Here is a 14,254-nt window from a genome sequence, read left to right as displayed (position 1 = left end):
AGAGTGAATTCATGTTTTGCTGCACAGAACAATCTGTGCAGCAAACATGAATAGATCTCCAGGCAAACAGCACAGGCTGCCTGGGTGCCCTTGGTAGGAGAGTGTCCAAGTCTTCTTAGCCACCCCTCCTTGCCCAATACAAGCCTTCAGAGTCAGGTGCAGGAGCTACACAACACAATGCTCAGTGGACAATGTCAAGATGGGTCACAAAGATGTGACCTGGAGACTAGCAAGTCAGATGAGCCATGAGTTACATCATGCTGGTTCTTGGGGACTTGGGTCCTTTATGGTTTTCTAGGTTTAATTTTACATCTCAGAAGATTCTGCAAATGCCAAGGTAGCTTCACATGGCTTCTGGAACATCCAGGAAATAGTTTGAGAAAGGGAGTGGCTCTGTTGTTCTATGAGTACTTAAGCTATATCCATCTATTGATGGGCAAAACTGAAGCCTGTCAAATGCGGAGTTATATACCTGGTGTGCGTGCCCGTGGACACAATCACTTGGAAAGCATTTTGGCTGAAGATTTGCATACCCTTTGAAACAGCAATTTTTACTGTATTTACTCTAGAGAAACTTGTTCAAAGACTTGGGTAATAATGTTTAGTATTGCCTGTGCTAGTTTTTATTGTCAACTAGATACCACTAGGAAGAAGAAATCTCAATGGAGAAACCACTCAGATCAGATTGGCCTGTGGACTTGGCTGCAAGAGATTGTCTTGCTTAACGATTGATGTGGAAGAGCCCAGCCCACTGTGGGCAGCACCATCCCCAGGCATGATATATACTCTGAGCTATATACTAGACTCTGAGAGTGAGCCACCAGACAGCAGCATTCCACAGCTTCTGCCTGAGCTCCTGCTCTGACTTTCCTCAATGACAGACTGGGAATTGGAAGTGTAAGATGAAGTCAACCCTCTCCTCCTTAAGTTGTTTTCGGTCATGCTGTTTATCACAGCAATAAGAAAACTAACCAGAACATATCCTTATCGGTAATAGGAAAAACTGGCAATGTCTACAAGTAGACATTTTTAGGTTAGTTCTGTGGTAAAATATTATACCACACTGAAAATAAATGTGCTATAGCCTACATGTCAGTATAATAATAATAATAATAATAATAATAATAATAATAATAATGAATAGTGTCATGCAAAATCAAAAGCGAGTCATTGAAGGATACATGTGAAGATATGTAAACTTTAAGGATCTGTAGAATTGCTGTGTACTGTTTGTGGAAATAGGTCTATGTATAAAATCTCAAAGAATGCATTAGTGGGATAAATCTCAAATTCAGGATAACAGTTTCTGTAACCCGCTAATTTGCATACTACAAAGTAATATTCAGGAGTCATTTCCTGGGAGTGATTAAATCATGAGGAATCCACTCTTCTGAATGGAATCCGCGCCTTTATAATAGAGGCTCAAGCTGCTTCCTTTGCCCTTCCACCATGGAATCTTCTAGTGCCTTCAGCTTGGTCCTCCCAGTTCTAGAATTGTAAGCAATACATTTCTTCTGCTTATAAATCTCTTAGTCTAAGGTATTTTGTTATAGCAGCAAGAGCAGACTGCTAATGGCTGCTTTTGAGAAAGGAAATAACTGTGAAGTCAGAGGGTACTGCAAAGGCATCTGTAATGTTTTCCTTTTTAAAAATATCCATTATATTACTAGATATATAATTATAAGCTTGAGATATTTCAGAATTAAAGAGACATTGCAATGGTGTCTGAATCCCACGAGGCGAACTGAAGTATTGTTTGTGCTGGGGCTGGTGGCCAAGTCCGGTGAGTCTGGGCCACTAGCTTTGGATGTCACACCAATGATTCTTAAGTCCATCAGCAGCCTATCTGGGGGTGTTTGTGAAGCTCCGTGTTCATGTGCATCATCAGAGCAAATAACATGCTCATACAGCTCAGCGAAGTACAACGCAAAGACTCAAGGGGACACCTGAGACTGATTGTGCGACCAGGGCGACTGCTGAAGTAATTCACAGAGGTTGATGGCCTTCCTGTGATCACTTACCCCAGAGGAAGCCGACTGCTTCTCCAGGAGATATCACAAGCTTACAGCCCTATGGTCTGCTTTGGGAGACATAATTCCTACTTTAGAAGGTGAGTCTTTGTGAGCATGTTTGTAGAAGTCTTGGTTGTTCAGTCTAAGGACAGTTTGTGCAGTTATGAGTAGCGTAGGTCCTAACCATGGCCATCCTCCACACACCAGGAGCCCACTCACAATAACAGGGCAGGAGAGTCAATGGGACCTGGGGACTTCAAACTCCATAGAACCTGGGGCTTTCTTAATCACCCTGTGTGAACTCCCCGTGGAAGGGAGTGTGTATGTGCATGTGTATACATATGTATGGTGGCACTATTGAGTCCTGAGGCTTCAAGCTCATCTGGTCCCGTCTGACCTGGAGCCCACGGGCTAGCTCAGAGGGATCTGGAGGTGAAATTCTCAGCCCCATCAACTGGAGGCACTGACATACATTGTTTAGGACAATTTGAAATTATCATTCCCCCATAGCCTACTCATGGAGTTGTGCCCAGTGGTCTAAATGGTCACGGTCATGAGGTGGGGACAGACCACCTCCTGAAGGCTAGGTGTGCATATGCAGAACACCTGTTTCTCAGCACATCCCTCGCAGTCCCTTTACGGGCTAGTGACGGGACTAGGAAGGTGGCTGTGTGGGCTCCTTGTTTCCCTGATTTGGGTTCAAACCAGAATTCCTGAGGTGAGTTCATCTTCTTGGCTCCTATTATCACACACCCACAAAATGAAGACACCCCTAAAATGAATGACTGAAGCCCCATCCCTCGTATTTAAATGGAATATGCAATCACTGCAGGCATACCTGGTGCTTTTCCACATCCTTGTTCACACGGTCTCCTTTGATTAATAAATCATACTGATACTTGCTGAAGCCCTTCCCGCTCTGCAAGGCTCACTTCAGATGCCACCTCTTTTCTGGAGCCTTTTCTGACTTCACCCAAATTGAAGTAAAGTCCCTCTCCTTGAAGCATGAGGACGGAGCCTAGACCCCTTTCTCGGGCTTCTCTGAACGGGCTGGCAGAACACCTACCAGACAGTTGGGTTTGGGTGTAAAGTTGCACGCAGCGGAGCAGGCCCAGTGGAGCTGCCAGGGTTCCCCCCATGTGGACACCACAGAGCCTTACCTTAGGGGTGAACATGTGCAGGATGCCGTCAATAGCCCCTCGCAGCAGCAGCCCCCGAACCAGGAAGCAGGCCAACACCACGTAGGGGAAGAGGGAGCTGAAATACATTACCTGCAGAGAAGACAGAGCCCCCCCCCCCCCCCGTCAGGCAGAGCCCCCCTTCCCTGCTCACAGCTGGGGCCCATGAGCCTCCTCTGCTATCAGGCAGCAGAACTCAGAGCCTGGAGCCCCAAGGCACTGAGCCAAACCCACCATCCATCTGGCCCAAGCAGGAGCAGAACAAGCTGGAGTCAGCATGGCTGTGCCTGGAGCTAGTCTGCCTTTCAAGAGCTGGCAGGACCGAACCAGCAGTTTGTACTCCTAAGTCTCATGTTCCTAGTAGACAGTTCCAGGATCTGCACTGTCCTCAGAAGTTCTATAGCAGAAGACATCTAGGGGGCCTTGACACTGTTTCCCAACAGAGCCCATCAGAAGAGAAAGTAGCCCCTACACATCCCGAACCTGAACCACGTGATTCTTGCTAGTTCATATATGTCATGCACCTCTCTACAGCCCCGTGCTCCTGGCACAGAGTCACGCACAAAGAATTTGATCATGGGGCCTCAGCTGCAGTAAAACCAACCCTGGGGCACTTAGGACAGAGCAACAGAAAGGCTAAGAGCTATCTGCATGAGTACTGATCCTGCAGCTACCATCAACCAATCCTGGGGCCTCAGGCTACCTGCTTAGTATGCATCCATCTCCCCATCTCTAAAGGACTGCAATATTCTTAACTCATAACAGTGGTGAGAGCCAGGGATATGCAGATGTGACAGCCCTGATAAATGTCATGAAGTGTCAGCTACTATTCCGGCCCCCAGAGAGAGAGGAGGCTGGTGGCTGAGATGGTACCACCTTTCTGCAACTCAGCATCCTGACTCATCAAGTCTGACAAAGAACCAAGAGCCTCAGCTCAAGCCCTGGACCTGGACAGACTAGCTGTAAGACCTTAGAGGGGGCTCTTTCCCCAGTACAGACCTCAGTTTCCTTCTCTATAAAATGAGTGGAGGAGACATCTCTATCAGATGTCTGTCAGTCTTTCCATCCCTGGCAGCCCATGAATTCTGCGAGGTCATAAATAATAAGGATTGGAAATGCTGGGAAAGAAAGATAGGGCTGGACTGTTATGACTTTCACTGGCTGGACTGTTTGGGGGCCCCAAGCTCTCTGCGGCTCTAACAGCCCTTTATCGGCAGACAGCATAGGGCAGAGTTTCATCGAAAACTGCTTAGACTGCCCAATGCAAGGGCTTTTGCTTAGGAACCTGGGGATGCACCATCTAGATATCAAGGTCAGTACCTCTAGCTCCTCGGTGTTTGCAGGGCAGGCCTAAGCTATAAGCACCAAAACAGATGGGGCCCCAGTAACAACTACCCAGCAAGTTCATCCTTGGGCTATCTGTGGTGGTAATGTTCCCACCCTTCCCATGAGGCTAATGCTGTCACTCAAGTAGTCTTCCCCGGTGGCCTGGGATCCGAGCTCCTGCTCTCTGAGTCTCTGTTGCCTTTTTCCAGCTCACCTTTCCAGAGGACTGGATACCCTTGACTACAGCCATGCCCACGATGCTCCAGGCCACAAGGAGGCAGAGTGTCATCTTCCAGTTGAGGCCCCCACTCTCTGAGATGGAGTTGGAGATGTCCAAGGCCTCTCGGTACCAGAAGTAGGTAGTGGCTGAGCTCTTCTCACACTCGGGCTCCAGCACTGAAACCACAGGAAAGGCCACAGGCCTCAGCTTCCAGCCCTATGGCCATCTCCTGTGGTGGACCCTGCCCAGGCAGCAGTGGGTGAGTGGGGAGCTGGGGGACGACTGTGCAATGATCTGGAGGAACCCGAGGAATCCTGAGTTTCTGGTGGGACCTACGAGCCTTTGAGCCACAATCACATGGCTCAATTCCCACCTCCACCGTCTTCTGCTCACAAGTGCCAAATTTGTTTAAAGGTTCTTGGGGGAAGGCCCTGAGACAGAGGCTGGAAATCCAGATGTCAGGTCACTGGTTAGATGGACAGCATGAGCGTGGGAACAGGGGCTACGGGATCTGTTTTCCCGTCTATGGAGTGAGGCACGCAAGTCACAACTGTTCTTAGACATATGCTATTGGGGAAACAGAGTAGTTCATAATAACTAAACAAAATTCAATCCCTGAGACCTCTGTGTGCTAGGCCAGCAGGAGATCAGTAGATCATTTCCTCAAGAGAAGGAGAAAAAAAAAGTATTGGGGTGTGAAGTGCTTTCTCCAAGGTGACTCACTGAACCGATTAAACCCCGAATCTTAGTACTAAACAGTTTAGACTTCTTCCCGGGACAGTGCTGGCTGGAGACCACAGCTGGGGTTCCTCCAGGGTCCCCACACTTGCCTGCCACAGTCCCATTCCTGATGACAGGGCATTCGCTCCAGGGCAGGGGGTACTGGAAGGACTTGAAGAAGTAGAAGACGCTCCACCCAATGATGACATTGTAGTACAGCCCAACGAAGAGGCAGACCTGAGGGCAAGGACCAGGGTAAGATCACAGAGGCTGCAGGTAAAGCCGCCCCTCCCTGCACTCCACCCAAGGCCCAGCAGCTCAAAACCAGCCCTGATGGAGGATGTGGGCAGGGCGGGGCGGGGGAATGCAGAGATGGAGCAGGGGTTGGGGGTCTGCTCCCAGTCCTCCTCCATTCATCTGGTACTCAAACAGTCCACAAAGGAATTCCTGGGATATTAAAATTTTCTCCTTTAAGCAATAAACTCTTAAAATGTTAATTCTTTCCAGTTTGAAATTCCTGTGAGATACTTGAAGCCCTTCCCCCATCATTTCCTGATGACTCGGGATTCTAATCAGAGATGCCCTCCAGGACCACAGAGACACACCACAGTAACGGTCCTTTTAGGCCCAGATGGTGGCACTTTTTGAGACTGTGTGGATCACTGGTTTTTCCACCTCTTCCCTCTTCTCAGGTGCTGCTCTTCCTTCGGAACAGCAAGCAGCCTGCTTCTAGCTTCTAGAGACAAAGCAGTAAGCTTGGCAGAGTTTTATTAAACTAGGCGGGATCTAGCAATGTTTAACAGGCAGGGTTTGGCTGCATCTGCTCCGGATGCTCCGAGGGCCCTTCCAGAGGCCTGGCTGTCCCAGACGATTCAGATTGCTTGTTAGTGTGAATGCAGAGTGCTCCTGGTCTCTCCCATTTCACACGAGCAACTATGTGGAGGAGCACATGTTCACATACACAAAGAGAAAACGAGGGAGGGGGCTGCGCTGAAATAAACATGCAGAGAAGCAGCCCTTTCCTTAACTGTGTTGTTTCCAGCCCAGGTAGAGGGTTCCCCTCCTCGTGCATGTCCAAACATGGCCAGCCTGATGTTTACACTGGAGCTGGCCACGGGAAGGTGATGCCTGGTCTGACAACAGGATAATCCTCCTACCGTGTTTGACAGAACCCTCAGTCCCTTCCAGAAACAAATTCCAGTTTTTATCTCAAGTATGAGAATGGGCACCTGCAGGTTTCGCCTTTAAGGGATGCTCAGTTACTTTAGTTGTATACAGCTCTCAGCAAGATTTCATCGACAGCTGCACAGATGAGCCCGGAAGTCCCCATCCGAGGCTCGGGAGGTCTCCCCAAACCTCATGCTTCCTGGGTTGGCCATAAGGCTCCTGTCTGAGTATTTCAACTGTTTAATTGCATGGCGCTCTAGCAAGGTGTGCTAAGCCACGTACATTTGAAACTCACTTCCCAAGGAAAGAGAGAGGAGTCCATGAGGAAGTGGTAAGGAGTAGTGGGGACCTGGATGGTCCATCTGTTCCCGGATGATAAGGACTGAGATATCCTTGTGAACGTGCCCCGTTTTCCCTCCTTTGCCTCTTTTGTGAATGTCACATATGGTTTCTGGCAGTGGCATCAACTGCCAGTTTAGGAAATGTGGTGACTATGGCCCTGAGACACCATCTGTGAAGAATCTGTTGATGAACCCTCTCATTCCGCTTGTGTCGGCCCAGGACTCTGGCCTGTAAACCTGGTGACCTCCTCCACACTATCCCAAAGGGGACCCTCTGCCTCCCGCCCAGTGCCAGCCCCCAGCTCTGAACTCACAATACAGCTGGAGAAGCCGATGCCCCCTAGGCGCGGGCACACGTAATGCCAAACACCGATGCTGCCACGGCGGATCCTCTGGCCCACAGCCAGCTCCAGAAAGAAGAGAGGGATGCCAATGATGATCAGCAGCACCAGGTATGGTACCAAGTAGGCACCTGCAAGGATAAGAGAAGGTACAGATCAGAGGGACAGTGAGGGAAGGGGTGGCAGCCGTGCCCAACAGTCTCAGACATAGTGTGTGGGCAGGGACAACAATGGAAGAGAAAGGTGGCATATCCAACAGACTCGGCCACAGCTTAGGCCATCTGGAGCTTCCCCGTGAATGTTGCTGCTCAAGGCTGTGATTTTTATCTCCAACGCTGGCCCATTCAGACTTTTCCTCTCCTTGATCCTCTGACTCGGGATGGGACACAAGAGAGCGTACGGACACCACTGCCTTCTACTCGCAAGGCTGGATTCAGAAGCAGATACCTCATTGCCTCTCAGAGAGCCACGTGTCAAGTCACAGACACTGGCCTCACGCAGCACTCTGTGGACACCTGTCCACAACCCTCCCAGATGTCACGGGTCCCGCTCACTCATTCCCAAGGCCTCACTCCCACCCACCCTCCCTCCTACTCTGTGGTCCGGCCTGCCGGCATCTGAGACAAATGCTGACACAGCAGACTGAGCAACTCGAGAGAAGCCTAGCTTGGACGCTCTCCAGGGAGAGGATCTGATCAGCATCACCATTAATCCACAGCCAATTGGGAGGAATGGAAGAGAAATTAGTTGTTCAGGAAAGCGTGATAAGGGAATCATAAAGGATGGAATGATCTTGCTAAAGATTACAGATAACAAATTAATCTTGCTGTCTTAAACCTAGCTGCAGACACGATCTCAATTCCGAGTGACAGGGCATTTAGCAAGAGAATTAAGGCCACGGCTGGACATGGACGAGTGCATCCCCACCAAGAGTTGTGCCAAGAACATAGCCCCGTTGGCAACACTATCAGTCAGGCCCTGCCTGTCAAACTGTCTTGCTTGTTCCTGTCTCCTGGGTTACCTAGCACCTTCAGGGAAACCCGCTCAAGAGAGGAGTCTCTGAAAGCCTCGGCTACACTGCTCTACCCTGTAGTGGTATTTGGTTTATGATCTAACAAATAAAGCTTGCCTGAAGATCAGAGTGCAGAGCTAAGCCACTAGTTAGTCATAGATGTCAGGCAGTGATTGCACAAACTTTAATCCCAGGACTAGGGAGACAGAGGCAGATGGATCTCTATGGGTTCAAGGCCACCCTGGCCTACATGAGATTGAATCTGTCTAAAAAAAAAAAAAAAGTGATCCCAGCACTTGGGATCCCATGCCTTTAATCCCGGCACTAGGGAGGTGAAGACAGGAGTGATATGGCTGGGCGGAGAGAGGAATATAAGGCAGGAGGAGAGAAGAGCTCTGCTGCAGTTTGAGGATTCAGTCTGAGCATGCAGTCTGAGGTTTCAGAGACAGCAGTCAGTCTGAGAATCTGTAGAGACAGGATCGCCACTTCGGTCTGAGCACTGGTTGAGGTAAAGGTTCTCTAATGGCTGGCTCCTTTGCTTCTCTGATCCTTCAGCCTTTACCCCCAATATCTGACTCTGAGTTTTGATTATTAAGAACAACCAGAGTTCGTGCTTCACTGTTCCCTGCAACTTACCCTTCTCAAGTGCATGCCTAATCTGCCAATGAACCCTGGAGATCAGGCAACTACTGGACACAAAATTTGTCCGTCAGCAGCAAAAGTTGTTTACCATGGATCTCCTCCATGCCAGATTCAGGCTTTGGGGGGGATGCAGGAGGAACAGAAGACCCAGATGCCATCCTGGGAGACCTCGCGGGAGGCAAGTTCCTCAGATTCATTTAGGCAGTGTCAGCAGGCACATTCTGGATTGGTCACACCACAGGGGGCCACCTGAGCACACATCTGCTGAGGGAACTCATGGGGAGAGCCTTCAAGAGAAGCTTCCCACCGAGTCTCACAAAGCAATATCATTTTAACACGCGCGCGCACACACACACACAAATGCACACACATACACGCACGCACACAGGCACACACGCACACATGCACACACATGCACACAATGCACACATGCACACATGCATGCGCAGGCATCCACCCATGTACTCCTCATTCAGCCTGTCACTCACCAGTAGCCCCATCAAATGCCCTAAAAAGCCGTGAGTATGGACCTCTAGTCTGGCTTGGTCTTTGGTGGAGAGAAACAGTAGCAACAGAAGCAACTTATTGCAGGAAGATGACAAGGAGGAGCCTTGCTGGTGTTTTACTTTGCCTCAGGGTCCTCAGGAGGAACACGATGTCCAGGGAGATGAGTGTCGGGGTGTCAGAGCACACTGCTATCTCCTATGTATGTTTCTCTCCTCTTCCTACAGCTGGGGAGATCCTCTAAAAGTGATCTGCGGCCAAAAGGTGGACTGGCTTTCCTTCTGTCCGAGTCCTGACAGCAGGTCATGGCCACATGGAGTTTAGTCTAGCCAGGGGGCTCAAGGCCAGGAACTCAGGTGAGCTGAACTCATAGTTAATCAAAGGCACTCTTGTGTGCCAATCATCACTGAGTTCACGAGGCACCCTCTTCTACCTGGGAAAACATGACCTGGAGGCAACAGTGTCTCTGAGGAGGCTCAGGGCTGAGCAGCTGGGAGCACCACTCAGGGCATTAGGACACTGGGTGGAGCCTGACTCTCTACACTTCACCAGATCTCTCTCTATACACCGTGCCTTGCTTTTGCCACAGCCCATTTATTTCTGGGGCTCAAGAGCTCATTTTTTGGCCTCCAGTCAATTGAAATATGGATAGAAAAGAAGCTGCGAACAGACTCTGTGATCAGATTATCAAACCTGGAATCCTGGCTCTGACACCTACTTTGCAACTTTGAATAAATTATTTGATGTCTCTTTGTTCTTATTTTGTCATAGATGCAGACAGAATGGAAGTATTAGACGAAGCCATAGGAGATAGCTGATGTGTGTCCATTTTTTATTTACAAAAATGTCACTCCATACTCCTCCACTCTCTAAAGGGTGTTGTGAAGAAGGAATGAGGTACTTTGAACAGGAAGGCTAAGCACAAATGCTGCTGTACAATCTTCAGGAGGTCTGGCTGGCAGAGGTGGGTCCCTGAGTGGGCCTTTGAGAGGTATAGCCTGTCCCTGATTCTGTATTATCCTGTTTCCTGCTACTCTGCCTTGTGATGAGCTCCCCAACACACTTCCTCTGACACAGATACTCATTCGCATTACCACCCTCACAGGCTGAGCTCCCCCGAAACCCTCAGACAAACTGAGTCCTTCCTCAAGTTTCTTTTGTTAGCTATTTTGTTCCAGTAGGGAGAAAAGTAACCGATACAAAGGTGAGGTGTCCCTCTCTGAATGGAGCAGAAATTTTGGGAGAGGCTACGATGGTAGGAACTCGCCGGCAGGAAAAAGCTGAGCCAAAATGCTAGGAAGCTGTAGCTATCCAACAGGCTGGAGCGTGGTGGTCCCAGGGCAGGGGACTCAGGAGCTATGCAGTTCCCTTCATAGCTTTCATAGAAAGGACAGGTTTCTCGGGAACACAGGCGTGGCCTTGGAAATGCAGTTGCTAGCTCTCTGTGTTAGCACTAACTGTCGGCTTCACTACAGTCATGTGAAAAGAGAATCTTGGCTGAGGGATTTCCCAGATCAGACTGGCCTCTGGTCGTGTCTTTCAGGGATTTCCTTCATTAGTAATTGATCCAGAAGAGCCCCGCCCACTGTGGGCGGCACCATTCCCTGGGAAGCTGGTCAGGGCTCTAAAAGAAAGCAAACAAGGCGCCACACTGTGAGCAGGGCAGCAGGTACTGTTTCTCCGTGAGTTCTTGCTTCATTTCCTGCCCCGATTTCTCTCGGTGACGGCCTGCGTCCTCACTGAAGTTGCTTTTAGTCAGTGTTTCATCACAACAGAAAAGAAACGAAAACATGAGCCCACCAAGGTTTTCTTTATTTTCTGTGATCTTCCCATCATTTCAAGCCAGCCTGCCTCTGGAAAATTCTGATAAACGTCCACACTCTGGAGAGACAGCCAGTGCCTAGGGATATCTGTTTGCTCTGGGCTTTGTCAGCACCGACGACAATTTTATAGGATGCCACATGCGCCAAAGGAATTTGTAACCAGGTGCAGTGTGAGGCGCCTCTACAGGCAGCCAGCCCACGTGGTGTAATGTGCATAGGCCACACCCACCAGGTGGAATCCCACAGCATTAAGCCTTCATGTCACATGACCTGGGAAAATTACCCAACCTATCTGTGCCTCGGTTTTATAGTCTCTAAAGTAAAGACAATGACCTTCTCCTTAAACAAGGTCGCTGGGAGGGATGGATGGATGACCCATTTGAAGCTGGCGCTTGGTTGTTCCAAGATGCTCAAAGAGGAGGAGTTAAGCCATTAATCGCTTACAACAGTGCTTCCTGTCTCTGTTTGATAGTAACAGCCAACAGTTGTTCTTTACCAAGGTAGTATATAAAATTCACTTAATCCTTCCAACTACCAAGAGTAGACAGGAAGCACTCTTATGTTCAATTTACAGGGTAAGCACTGACAAGCAGAGGTCCAGCAGCTTGTATTAGGGCCCAGGCCTCACTGGCTATGCTAGAATGGGATCTGAACCATGGCAGTCTGGAGCCAGACCCCCATTCTTATCATAACCTCCAGCCTTTTTATACCTATGAGCCACTGTGTGACTCAATGACTCTTGTTCTGGAATTCTGCACTCCTATCTCTAAGGAATCCAGGTCCGCCTCAGCAAAGGTTTGGTCCTTTCTACCCCAGCCCAACCCATTTTCCAGGTACCCTTGATCAATCACGGTTACCTCTTACCTCCTCCATTTTTCTGGCACAGGTAGGGGAACCTCCAGATGTTGCCAAGACCCACAGAAAAGCCAATCTGGGCCAGGATGTACTGCAGCTTGCTATTCCAGGCCGGCCGGTCCTCTGCATCCAGCTCCTCCTCCGCTGCCTTCTGCTTGCCACCTGCCTCGCCGGCCACATTCAGTACACTCTGCTTATAGTCCACAGGCTCCTCGAGGGCCAGCAAGTCAGCCACGGACTCAGTGACAGGCTCATTGCTGTGTTCGCGCTGTGTCACCTTGCTGTTCTTCGGCATGGGTGCCACCGGGGCTGTGGAGCCCTGTTCCCCAGCACACAGAGAAGGTGGGGTTCGGCTCCTGTCAGCTCTTTCTCATCCAAAGGCCTGTGGAAGCAGATAAACAGCAGAGGATTGGTGGGCAATGCCAGAGTAAACAGACAGAACCCAAATCAAGTATCGGGATATATCCCATACTGGCCCCCAGTTTCCAAGTGTTGAGCTCAACTTTGTCCCCAGCAGGATGATCACTGGGGCTCTGTTTTCCCATAGGTGTTACCTGGGTATCACTAGAAGGTGCTGGAAACCTAATGAGGCAAAACCTGCAAAACCCAAATACAGGTCCTCTACCATGACCTTCATCTTTCATCATCACAGCCTAGAGTGGTCAAGACCTCTGGAGATACCCACACTCTTCCCCTTCTGAGGTAGTGTGGTTGTGACTCACACCTACCTCTGTTGTGTTCTATTAGCCAAAACCACTTGGTGGGACCCTGGGGTGGTAGTTAATTTCAACTGTTAACTTGCTGAATTAAGGAACACCTTTGAGTGTTTTAAGAGGGTGTTTCCAGAGAGGATGAAGCAAGGGGGTACTGTGTACCCTGAATGTGTGCCAGGCTACCCCATTGGCCGAGGTCCCAGATGGAATAAAAAGGGTAAAAGGGAGCCAATAAGTCAGTCTTCCCTTTCCAAGCTTCCTAGTCTGTGCAGAGAGGAGCAAGCAGTCTCATGTGCCCACCTGCCACTGCCCTCACCACCATGCTTTTTCCCGCCACTGACTGTGTTTCCTTAATTTATAAGGCAAAAGAAGTCCATGGTAGTTTTAATGTACTTGGTCCCATAAGCTCCACAAGGAGGAGCGTTATTAGGCTGCATGGCCTTGTTGGAGTAGGTATGCCCATGTTGAAGGAAGTGTGTCAATGTAGAGGCAAACTTTGAGGTCGCATATATGCTCAAGCCATGCTCAGTGACTCAGACCACTTCCTGTTGTCTGCAGGTCAAGACATATGACCCTCAGCTCCTTCAATGTCTGCCTACATGCCGCCACGTCACACGGTGATGATAATAGACTAACCTCTGTAAATGTAAGCCACCTCAATTCAACGCCTTTCCTTTATAAGAGCTGCTGTGGTCATGGTCTCTCCACAGCAATAGGAATCCTAACTAAGACAAAGGCCTTTTTCTCTTAAGTTGCTTCCTGTCAGATCTTTGGCTACAGCCATGAGACAATAACTATACACACAGAAACTGAGCATCTGACTTCTCTAAACTCTTCTTTGTCAAAACATAATCCATGGGCCAAGGAGTCACCAGGAGTTCAGTAGAAATGAGAGCCTCCCTAGGATTCAGAAGGCTCCCTGAGTCTCACTATGGGGATCCTGGACAGTAGCTACCAAGTTCCTCTCATTTCCCTGGCAGGAAAGCTGCCCAGGCTCCGCTATGGATTCTGGCACCAGAGCCCTAGAAATGTTTGCTTGGTGCCAACAAATCCTGGGTCATTGCTCAGCACTGACATTATCTGAGGGCCACTGCAGCCAAGAGCTGGTTCTCCATCCTTCAAGCGACAGCTTTATGGCAGATAACGTCTGCACAACATGGGCGGGGGCGGCAAAGCCCTCCCCTCCTCTGCCACCCCTCATTTGTCTTTTACACTTTCCCTTACAGAAAGAAAGCACCATGAAAACGAGTGCTTTGAAGAATCCAGCGTTCTGTTATATTTCAAGGTACCTCCTCATTAAGAAGAGGCTGGAGAATTTAAAATAAAACACACACACACACACACACACACACACACACCCCAGCCTACCATTGCCCTGCATCTTTCTAAGGATGTAAATT

General features: G+C 49.3%; 1 protein-coding gene across 2 annotated transcripts in view; it reads right to left on the bottom strand.

The window, feature by feature from the left end:
- LOC121445535 (sodium-dependent neutral amino acid transporter SLC6A17-like) overlaps positions 1-14,254 on the bottom strand; it is a 49,602-nt gene that overhangs the window by 19,004 nt on the left and 16,344 nt on the right. For both annotated transcript variants that reach the window (XM_041647682.1, XM_041647757.1), the window contains exons 2-6: positions 12,151-12,523; positions 7,279-7,436; positions 5,567-5,693; positions 4,731-4,912; positions 3,173-3,283 (exon numbers count right to left, since the gene is read on the bottom strand). In XM_041647682.1, the coding sequence (XP_041503616.1) occupies positions 3,173-3,283; positions 4,731-4,912; positions 5,567-5,693; positions 7,279-7,436; positions 12,151-12,436 (864 nt within the window). In that variant the 5' untranslated portion in view covers positions 12,437-12,523. The remainder of the gene's footprint in view (positions 1-3,172; positions 3,284-4,730; positions 4,913-5,566; positions 5,694-7,278; positions 7,437-12,150; positions 12,524-14,254) is intronic.

The sequence above is a fragment of the Microtus oregoni genome, unplaced genomic scaffold, assembly GCF_018167655.1.
Source record: "Microtus oregoni isolate MIOR12 unplaced genomic scaffold, Mior012 000000F_ref0000247, whole genome shotgun sequence".
In the NCBI taxonomy this organism is placed as follows: domain Eukaryota; kingdom Metazoa; phylum Chordata; class Mammalia; order Rodentia; family Cricetidae; genus Microtus; species Microtus oregoni.
This window is presented reverse-complemented; position numbering and strand designations above follow the sequence as displayed.